General features: G+C 39.8%; 2 protein-coding genes and 1 non-coding gene across 3 annotated transcripts in view; 1 reads left to right on the top strand and 2 right to left on the bottom strand.

Moving 5' to 3' along the window:
• Positions 1-5,243: 5,243 nt before the first annotated feature.
• MAK16 (MAK16 homolog) overlaps positions 5,244-11,151 on the bottom strand; it is a 23,742-nt gene continuing 17,834 nt past the window's right edge. The window contains exon 8 of the mRNA XM_023520005.1: positions 5,244-5,306. Coding sequence (XP_023375773.1) covers positions 5,244-5,306 — 63 coding nt within the window. The remainder of the gene's footprint in view (positions 5,307-11,151) is intronic.
• LOC111729233 lies at positions 7,783-7,888 on the bottom strand. Its single transcript, XR_002776144.1, has one exon. It is a non-coding gene; the product is annotated as a small nucleolar RNA U13 (small nucleolar RNA).
• TTI2 (TELO2 interacting protein 2) overlaps positions 8,193-11,151 on the top strand; it is a 9,351-nt gene continuing 6,392 nt past the window's right edge. Inside the window, exons 1-2 of the mRNA XM_011373293.2 lie at positions 8,193-9,299; positions 11,063-11,144. Coding sequence (XP_011371595.2) covers positions 8,656-9,299; positions 11,063-11,144 — 726 coding nt within the window. The 5' untranslated portion in view covers positions 8,193-8,655. The remainder of the gene's footprint in view (positions 9,300-11,062; positions 11,145-11,151) is intronic.

The following is an 11,151-nucleotide window of genomic DNA, read 5'->3' as shown; positions in this document are numbered from 1 at the left end:
AAATAAAACATCAAATCTGTAAAACTCCTTGAGATCTAAAAACAACAACAAAATATCAAGCATTCATTGAAGGCTGCTAGGGCACTAAACTCATTATTCTAAAAATTAGTAAATAAAAAGGAAGAATCAAGTATTTACTCTGCTTTTTCTATGCAAACTGTACTTCAGGGCGATCAAATAATTAGTTGAGGTAAAGTTCTATTTAAAGCAGGTAAAAAAAATACAAAGGGAAATAATAGAGTTAGAAAATTGCCATTCTGTAACCCTTAATGAACTAATAGAATTAAGCAATGATCATCTATGGTTGCTAAAGTCACATGTGGAAAAACTGATGGGTAACTTTAAATCAGATCTCTCTTATCATCAATAAAAGTGGGACATCACTTGCCTCCTATGATACAGTCAGAAGTGCACAGCTCTCTGCCCCCAAGATGAATCCTGAATTTAAATCCTCCTTCTAGATCGAACTAGCTATTTATAGGAAATGGAAGAGATAGAGGAATAAATTAGATGATATCAAGAAAAAGCAACTTGACAAATCTAGAGTTTCAGTCCCTTTACAGGACAAATGGCCCTGTTTCTTCAATGGTATTTTTAAAAAGGAAAGGGGGGTGCTATTATAAAGTTTTAAAAACTTACTGAGATAGAACCAGGTGCAAACTTCCCATTTAAAAAAAAAGGGATGATAGGTGGGGAATTGGGGACATGAGAGAGCGTGTTGTTTTTTGTTTTAAGACATTTTGCTGAGCAGAGAAATAGGGTGGTTGCTGAAGAACAATATGGTGTCAGAAAGAACATTTTCACGATGGAATAGAGTGAGCATTTTGGAGCACTAAGGGAATGATTGAGTAGAGAGCATAGAAAGGGAATGAATGCCATTGGAAAGAGGTCCTCAAGGAAAAACACGTGAGCAGGATCCACACCCCTGTGGAAGTAACAGCCGTTGGGTAAGATGTTCGTAGATCATATACTGCCTTACTAAAAAATACTTGTAGAAATAGTAAACCGATGGCACAGACATGAAAAGTAAACTAAATGAACTAGAAATTTTAGGAGGGATAAAAGTATGTTGGAGATGTACTGAACTTACATCACAGTGAAAGCCGACTCATACAGTCCAGTTTTCAACATGGCTGTGACTTTATTTTAATGGATACTCCATGTTTATGAGATTTCTTGTTTGTAATTCTCTTTACACTGTTTCAAAGGATTTTGGCTCATTAAGAGCCATTTGGTGCTTGTTCTACACATTTTATAAACATGTGAACCTTCAAAATAATTAGTATGCTTTTTAGCCCAAACTGGTCTTAATCATAATCAACGTTAAAAATGTTGTCGCCTCGAATAAAAGAATATAGTGGTTGCCGCATTCCCCCCAGGCATTCAAGGGCTGTAAATATTGTACTGTCATTTTTCCATTTGGCCTGTAATCAGAAAAGTAGCTCTGCTGCAAGCAGTAATTATCTTACAGTGTGTTTCAAAATCCTATTATTAACCACGTTTAGACCATATGAACCTTGAAAGACGTAGCTGACATACTGTCTTGCTGTAATCACATCAGTTGTTACTCTTATTAGGATAAGAGGAGCAGACACTTCTTTTTTACCTTCTGTCACTTTTGTTTTTCCTTATGAAGAGGTTTTCAACCCATATTGTTAACCATATGGTCTTTGGAAAACTGAGAGGCATTGTGCTAAATGTTTAACCACAAAATCTCTGGAATTTATTGCATTCTTCCATTTCTCCTTAAAGGAAATACTTTACAATTTAATCTCTTTATACATAACCACACTTATATATAATTTTACATAAGTATGTATATACAATCACGTTTTTTGCTTTGTAAAAAAAAAAAAGTGGTCATTTTTTTTCCTTCCATTCTTTTTGTTTTGCTTGGTTCCTCCATCTTATTCTCCTCCTCCTTTTCCCCACATCAGCACCACCCAAAATCATCTCTGCTGAGAACCTGTGATGTATCCTCCCATCTTTTCTCCTTACTCAGGTATTCTTAGACCTGCACATGTGTATGTATCTGCATATACAGGCATTTATTTTCTGAAGCATTGTCTTATAAACAGGATCATAGCATGTCTTGCATCTCACATTCACCAATGAACAGCACCTTGTGGAAAGCCCTCCTAATTTTCTGGTTTAGCTCCACTTCATTCTTTTAATAAATTGCTGGGAAATTCCCCAGTGTTGGTGTGCTATTGATGAGCCTTCACTTTGTTTTCAGGTTTTTGCCCTATGAACAATGATACAATGAACCTACTTGTCTCTTAGCGGTCCTTATCCTTACATATGGTTATTCATATTTGATAAAGTCTCAGGAGTACAGCTGCTACCAAATTCATTTGTTCTTTTAAGAGATGTCCAATTGCTTTCCAAAAACTGGAGGCAGAGAAAGTCAAGGAGAGGAAGATGAACGTGGATAAAATGCCTCCTCTCTGAATTTAAATTGCGTAGCTTGAATGAGGGGACAGTACAGTGTAAATACTAACCCAGTTGACGGTATTATTACTTCTCCTAAAAACTGTGGGCTCCTCTAGGTTACTGCCTGTGCCCTGTGGAGGTGGGGCATTCACCAGTTACACAGTGAGAGTGACATTCTGAGACTGTGTACCTGGAGAGATGAGAAAGGAAAAGCATAGAGGAGAAGAGCACAGGTTTTGAGAGTCTAAGAGTCTAGCTTTATCATTTGCAGCTTTATCATTTTCTGCTATGAAATTTTGGGTAAGTTGCTTAACTTCTCAGAACTTTAGTTTCCTCATGTGCAGGGTAGAGATAATGAGGCCAGCCTGAGAGGGTAGCTGTGAGTAGGAAACATATTTAAGACTTTGAGCAGAGTGCCTGGCACTCATTAAAAGTGACAGATTATTTCTCAGATGCCTACATTATAAATCTTTCCCACGACTATCACTGTGTCCCCCAGTAGATGAAAACCTGCTGAAGACAGGAACTGTATCGAATTCATCTTTGCATCTTTATATATCCAATCTCTAATTTGGTTTTCCCTCCTACTAACTATGTCAAGGTCTTTAGCTTAGTTAAACCAGCATTGATTAAAAATAAGAGAAATAACAATGATCTGTTATTATTGAATGTTTCAGGCTTGCACTAAAATAGAGAGAGTAATATGAAGAACACCCATGATCCACTACCTGGTTTCAACACTGTCAACATGTTGATAATCTTTTCTCATCCATTTCTCGATCACTCTTTCCCACCACTCCTCCCATAGAGTAATTTAAAGTGAATCCCAGGTATCATGTCAATTGTTAATATTCGAGTATATTTCTAATAGCAATTCTCAAAGTGTGAGCTGGAATCCCAAGGGATTCCAAGACCCTATCAGGAGGTCTGCCAGGTTGAAACTAGTTTTATAATAATATTAATATATTGCTTGTCTTTTTTGCTCTCATTCTCTCATGAATGTACAATGGAGTTTTCCAACACAGATTGAAAGCTACAGAAGATCTGAGAATCCAGCTGTCTGTCTCCTACCAAACCAGAAATAAGAGATGCAAATTTTTACAAATCCATTTACAAATATGTAAAACAATGCCACTTTCCTCTGTTTTTTGTCTTGGAAAATATAGTTATGTTTCATAAAAACAAGTATTTAACATGTAATGTTTATTGTTTGTTATTTTTAAAAGAATTAAATGAATATATAAAAGTTTGTTAGTTTTGATTTCCAATGTAGAAAAAAATCTATCTAAATATCTCTCTCACATAAAGCAAAGCTCTTTGAGATCTTCAAAGCTTTCTTAAACTAGTTTTTAAATTGAGATTTGACATACTGTAGGATTCATTCAATTTTAAAGTGTATAATTCAGTAAGTTTTAGTGTATGCACAAGGTTGGGTAACCTTGTAGATATACTAACAACTCACCACCAGCTAATGCCAGAACATTCATATCATTCTAAAAGGAAAGCCTATACTCTTTAGCTGTTGCTCCCAATTCTCCTTTGTCCGCATGCACTGATGACTAATCTACTTCTGACTCTGCTAATTTGTCTATTCTGGACATTTCATATAATGAAATCTTCTGCGTCTGACATTTCATTTTGCATGTCGTTATGTTCATCCACATTGTAGCATATTTCGGAACCTTATTCCATTTTTATGGATGAGTAACAGTCCATTGTACCTATATACCACATTTTCTTTATCCATTCATCAGTTGACAGATTTGTCTGTTGTTTCCACTATGGGCTATTATGAATAATGCTGTTATGAACATTTGTGTCCAAGTTTTTGTATGAATACATGGTTTTTAGTTCTCTTGGCTATATCCCTAGGAATAGAATTACTGGGTCATATGTTTAATTCTCTAAGTTTAACTTTTTGAGACACCTTCAAACTATTTCCCACAGCAGCTGCATCATTTTGCATTGAACTACCACCAATGTATAAGTGTTCCAATGCCTCCACATTCCTGCCAAAATTTGTGTTCTTGATTCTAGCCATCCTTGTGAGTATGATTCAATCATTTTTAAGAGTGTAAATGATTCTGAGACTAAAATGTTCAAGAGTTGTTTTTCTAACAAATAGCTTTAAAAACATTTTTAAAAAAACCAAACTCATAGATACAGAGGACAGATTAGTGGTTGGCAGAGGCAGGTGGCGGCAGTGGGGGTGGGCAAAATGAGTGAGGGTAAGTGGGGAGGAATGGGCAAAATGGGTAGTCAAAAGGTACAAATTTCCACTTACAAAAGAAATACATCCTAGGGATATAATGTACAGCATGGCGCATACAGTTAACACGGTATTATATATTTGAAAGTTGCTAAGAGAGTAGATTTTAAAAGTTCCCATCACACACAAACATTTGCAACTGTGTGATGATGTATATTAACTAGATTTACTGTGGTGAGCATTTCACAATATATACATTTATTGTATCATCATGTTGTACCCCTGAAATTAGTGTGTAAAAATACCCCATAAACATAACAATCAAATTAACAATAATTCCACAAAGTTGTGTAGTACCAGGGTAATCGATTGGAACAGACCCAGTTTACACCGCTGTACTAGCATAACTATTAATATTGTCGCCTTTGACTCTAACACACTCTGTTTAGATGACAAATTCTATAAACACCCTAATTACAAATCTATGTTCAGATTTCCCCAATTGTTTTAAATACATCTTTTCGCAATTTATTGAAAATGAGATCCAACATTGCTTTCAATCGAGGTGTCTTTAAAAACTTTGTCTATATCAGTTCGCCCTCTACTCCATTTCTTTCATGCTATTTATTGAAGACACTTGATAAGTTGTGGAATTTCCCACATCCTTAACTTAGCTGATTATATTGTCTTGGTATCTTTTAATCTGTTTGTCTTCCATATTTCCTGCCATTTGGTAATTAGATCTAGAAATCCGATTACATTTAGTGTCAATTTTTGTGGAAGAACATTTCATATATGGTGTGTATTTCCTATTGCATTGCATCAAGAGGTTCATAGAATTTGGTTGTCTCACTTTTTAGTGATGTTAAGATAAATTGTTGGGCTCAATTTTCCTTAGTTCCATCCAGCCATCGTAGTTTCCCATCAACATTCCACCTCATAATTTTAATAGCCATGGATGATTGTTGCCTACTCTTAGTGCTTCATTTGAAGTTGTGAATACTCTTACAAACTATCTGGGTCCCCTGAAATATATAGCAGAATAAATGCTTGACTATTTCCTCATATTTACCAATTTTCAAAATAATTGGTTCCTTAGATGATCCAAGGGTGAATGATGGATTTTTTAAAAAAGTATTACTATGAACTCATGGATTTGTATATTTCGATATGTATCAATTAGTCATTATTCTTTTTTAAGTCCACATTGTTCCATCTTTGGCCAAAAGGTGCCCCTTCATCTTTGCTCTTGGGTTTTTTCTGACATAACCTTAGTAGTACTTGATAGCTATCTTGCTTTCTGGCATAATATAATGCCGTATTTATTAGTTTATAACTTATACTTCCATTGCTTAAAATGTAAGCAAATGCACATATCCTTCTTAGAAGAAAGGCACCATATACATAGTCTCTGCCTTGCGTTTTTCACTCAATAGGTACTATGGCGTCCACAGAAATGGTCTTCGATCCTTTGTAGAGCTGCACAGAACTGTATTGTGTGGAGGAATTGTGGTTCATTCAGCCAAACCTCTGTGGACGGACATGTGGGTTCAACAAACATTTACTGAATGACTAAATTGTGCCAGGCACCGAAGATAAAGTCATGGTCTCTGGCCTCAAGCAACTGAGAGTGTAGAGGGGGAGAACTCTACAATACAAGTACTTTCCTCATAAGGGAGTGAGATCTTGGATCCACTTAGCACAAAGGGCTCGTGAAACAGGGAAGACAGGCTCCCACACAGGAGGGATACAATAACTGTCTGTGGACTGGCATCTTGCTCCCACCCGGACCTTAGTATGAGAATCCCCTTAGGAGGACATGGTTTTTATCGATGTTTGACATTGCTTAGAAAATTATGAGTGCCACCAATTGGAAGGCTAGGCCAAATGAAAGAGGTAGGCAGGAATGGTCACAACCACAAAATTCCCCTAAAAGAGAGGAAATGTAAGTTAATACAGAAGCTATGGTTTAACAATAAGATCTAACACCTGTATCGAACTTACGACTGATCAGAGATTGCTCTAAGCAGCTTACGTAGCTATTAACTCCTTTATTTCTCATATCAAGCCTAAGAACTAAGGACTATTATTACCAGCATCTTACTTTTAAAGATATTAAGGCGCAGAGAGGTTACCGAACTTTTGCCCAAGGTCACACAGCGAGTGAGCAAGGAAGGAATCATAGGTGATCCTTGCAAGCAGTGCTCTCTCCAAGACGGGGACTACAGCACTATAAGTCTCTCCCACACCATAACCACTCCCTGGGGAGGAGAACCTTCTGTTCACATCTGACCTTCTACACACACACACACCGGAAATCTCCGTAGGGCTTTCTCTGGATTCTTGGGGGTTCGAGGGCCAAAGGAATCCCTAAGCCAGGAGGCGACCTGCTAGATGCATGGCAGAGGCTATGCCGACCTGTCGAGCAGCGCCGGTCTGAGTGGCGGCTCCCAGGAGTAGAGCTTCCTCCTCGCCCCCGGGGTCCCTCTCCAAGAAGCTACCGAAATAACCCCTCCCAGTGTCCGACGCCCATCTCTCTGTGCTCCGGCCCTTGCCTTGGCACAAATGAAGTTTGCTTCCCTGGGCTCCCACGACACGGTGGAAGCTGTATGAAGTCACCCACGAACTTCCGAGGATGACCAGGCACTGTGACTGGCCCCCGTGGGTCACAACTCCACCCTCAGGGAACCCGCAGCGAGGGGGATAAGCAATGAGACGGGCTAAGACAAAGGGGTGGCACAGGGTCGGGGCTTCCCTTTCCAGTCGAAACCGAACCAAGGAGTTGCAGGGCGCGGCTTTCCCCGCACTCGCTCTCGGGCTGGCTAAAGGCGCCGCCTGCCGCCCAGCTCCAGCACCGCCCGCGGCTGCCGGTGAGCACAGGGCCGGGCCGGTTTCGGTACCCGATACGTTTCCAACTCCGGATCTGACACTGGCGGCGGTTCCTTAAGAGCCTACGGCTTCACACTTGAAAAAGGTACACAGAACAAGGTAAACGAATAATACACCTTAAACCCAAAACACAGAAATCGCAGCCCACGCACACGTGAAAAATAAGGTGCTTAGCGTTCTACGTAAAACTTAACTATAAGAAAAATTAGCTTTTCCAAGAGTTAAGAAATCAAGAGGATCCTCAAAGTTCACGTCAGACGGGTCATGTGCCTAATGTCGTAACAAGGTTAGATGGGCGGCACATCTCACACAACAGCATGAACACCCGATCATCACGCTTATGAACTACAAAAGGATCGTGAAAGCGTCTCAGTTAAGGATCCTTGAGTACGGCCCACTAACTTTGCAGAAAGGGTGACAGATAAAGTTCACATATATTCAGCTTTGATTATTATATATCCAGTACATTTTTAAAATATCACTGATATTCCGTGACGTTCCTCTTTTTTCTAGCTTAGTAAGTGAAAACAAACAAAATTAGCGAGCGGATCACACTCCATGCAAATTTTTCTCCCTAGCCCCACCTTTTTAGAAACCTGGCTCTTTATTGCTTTACGACAGTAGGTCGTGAAATGACAATAGTTGCGACAGTATTGGCGGAAGCTAGCCTTGCGCTTTGCGGCAACGACGTTAGCTAGTCGGAATCCTGTTATGCATAGATGTGCGGGAAGCGCTGTATATATAGGTTACCGTGTTTGTGTAACAACTCTTTTAAGGCTTCCATTTCCTTCCATCCGTCCGTCCGTCCGTCCGTCTGTCTGTCTTTGCTTTTTTTGAGTCTTCAGAAGGCAAGAGTAATTTCTCCACTTCATTGTCGGGAGTCAGATTCTGTTGCTGCCAAAGAGGTGCCTTTCTCTTTCCTGCATCTTTTCCTTTACACACACTTTACTCTTATGCGGGTTAAACTCGCCCTCTCCTCCAAGATATCTCGCATTTTTATTTGGTTTTAGTTCTGTTCTTGGAAGAACACCAGGTGATCATTCCTTTCCTCATTAGCGGATCTCTTCCCGCCTTCATCCTCATCCTCTGAGGGAGACCAGCCCGTTGCTGCTGCAGTCTGAGGAATGGAGCACGACAGCTCTCGGGATTTTCCACCGCGAGAGGGCTCTTCCTTGCCTGGAGAGTGGCCTTCTGCCCTCGGACAGGCCTTCTCCCAGATCTTGCACCATCTTACCGGCCAGGAGTCCAGACGGGGCAAGGCCAGAGATGTGGCTCTTCAGGACCTCAGTGCTCTCATAGAAGCCACGGACTGTGATAAATTATTTGAGGGGAGTGGCACATCGCTCCACGGAATGCCTGAGATGCTGGGGCAGGTGGCCAAAGCCCTGGAGAAGTATGCAGCCCCACCTAAGGAACAGGAAGGTAGAAGTGATGGTCACTCTGCAGTGGCCGAGAAAGCGGCAGCAGTTGGGTTACTATTTCTTAAGTTATTGAGGAAAGTTGAGGCTGCCAAGAGTTCCTTGGTTTGCCCTGCATGGAAGACAGGCTTAACTCACTTGGCAGGACCCATCTATATTTTTGCCGTCACACACAGCTGGAAGCAACCATGGACCAGCCCACGATCTCAGAACGTTGCTGGAGAGGTGCTCACCTTATTGCTTCAAGTTACTGAGTGTGGTTCTGTGGCAGGATTCCTCCATGGAGAAAATGAAGATCAAAAAGGGAGGTTTACTGTGATAATGGGGCTTCTCAAGCCTGATTTGAATAAGTGAGTACTTCTGTGGAAAGGGTCACCAACTCGAGCTTCAGCCTGTTTTAGAATATTAGAGCTCAGAGAAACCTTAGATTCTTCACTGGTGAAATATAGGTGTTGTAATAGCAGATCTCTTAAGGCCCAGAAAGGTTTTGATTTGCTATAAATGACAACTAGATAGTGGCAAATTCGACATTAGCATTCAGGTCTTCTGACTTCATTTTCTAGTGCTGTTTTAAGTTCATGTGACAACTGCCCTCGAAATTGGAAGCTCTGTTCTATTTACTTAGACTTTATTAGCTGGAGATGGGGATTTGGCGAGGATTTAACTTTTGCTTTGAATTTAAACTTAGGGATATTGAAACTCATTGGTAGTAGATAAGGATAGTTATTTGATATGGAAGCCATATTTGGGATTAAAAAATAGCTTTAGATTGCAGTTAGCTAAAGTATTTTTTTGTGTTTCCACTTACTACTTTGTAAGTATTTGTGATTAGCGGACATTTGGTCCTGTCCAAACGACCATGGGGACATCTGTTCCATGCCAAAAGGTCCTTTAAATTTGATCCTGTCCAAAACATCCACGGCGACATTTGGTCCATGCCAGCCCATCTACCTAACCCCATGTACCACGACTAACAAAGCTGGGGGTCCCCAACCCTGTTAGGAACTGGGCTGCACAGCAGGATTTGGGTGGCGGGTGAGCGAGCGAAGCTTCATCTGTATTTGAACCTGCTCCCCAGTGCTAGCAGCACCACCTCAGCTCCACCTCAGATTGTCAGGCATTTAGACTCTCATAGGAGAACTGGTCCCTGGTGCCAGAAAGGTTAGGGACTGCTGCTAGGCTACCAAGTGAAAAAAGGTTATTGGCAATACAGCCACAACACAATTATTAGACCAATGAAACATAGTATTTTCTGTATTAATCCTATAAACTGAAAGTATAAATAAATATTATGGGCTGTTGGAACCCAGGGATGTTTCCTAAGCGTGGACGTTTTTGACAAGACCAAATGTCAAGGACTGTTTGGCATGGATCAAATATGCTCACGGATATTTTGGACAGGACTAAATTTCAAAGACTTTTGGCATGAACCAGTTGTCTCTATCCATGTTTTGGATAGTACCAAATGTCCTGCAAGGGTTCTGTAACAGTGTGGTAATGAGAAAAAAAATGTGTACATAACTGTTATTTTACCAAGAACGTGGAGTTAAAAGGCTTAGTTTTGAGGCAGATGGTGCTGCTTTTTATCACTTCTTAGTAGGACCAAATCACACAACCTCTTTGAATCTGTTTCATTATTTGTAATATAAAGATAATATTACCTATTACATAGTTATTTTGAAGATTAGTTGAGTAATGTGTGTAAATTCACTTTATAAGCTGTAAATTGTTAAATATTCATTTGCTCCCTCAGAATAATAATAATAATAATTAATAGTAATAATAATAATATGACATTTCTTTTATTCCTCTCTCCCTTCTCAATACATCTTCATTGTAACCACCATCACCACAGGTTTTTTACATAGTTATGATTATAAATGGCTCTCATGGATAAGCTTTAGACCTAGAGCCCTGGGTGCTTGTTATATGCATTTAGTGTAAATTCTATGAGTTATTATGAACTAGCTCTTAAAACATATAATATTAACAGTTACTTTATGTGGGTTGTAGTTTTCTCAAGGACAAGAAAATACTCTCTTGAACTAGATAATTTTCTTTGCTGGTTAATGTCATGTCACTTTATTTAATGTGGTCTCATATTTCTATTTAGGGAATCCTGGAAGAATAACCCTGCCACCAAACATGTTTTCTCATGGACTCTGCAGCAGGTCACTCGACCTTGGCTGAATCAACATCTAG

The sequence above is a fragment of the Pteropus vampyrus genome, unplaced genomic scaffold (genome assembly GCF_000151845.1).
Source record: "Pteropus vampyrus isolate Shadow unplaced genomic scaffold, Pvam_2.0 Scaffold8, whole genome shotgun sequence".
Taxonomy (NCBI): Eukaryota; Metazoa; Chordata; class Mammalia; order Chiroptera; family Pteropodidae; genus Pteropus; species Pteropus vampyrus.
This window is presented reverse-complemented; position numbering and strand designations above follow the sequence as displayed.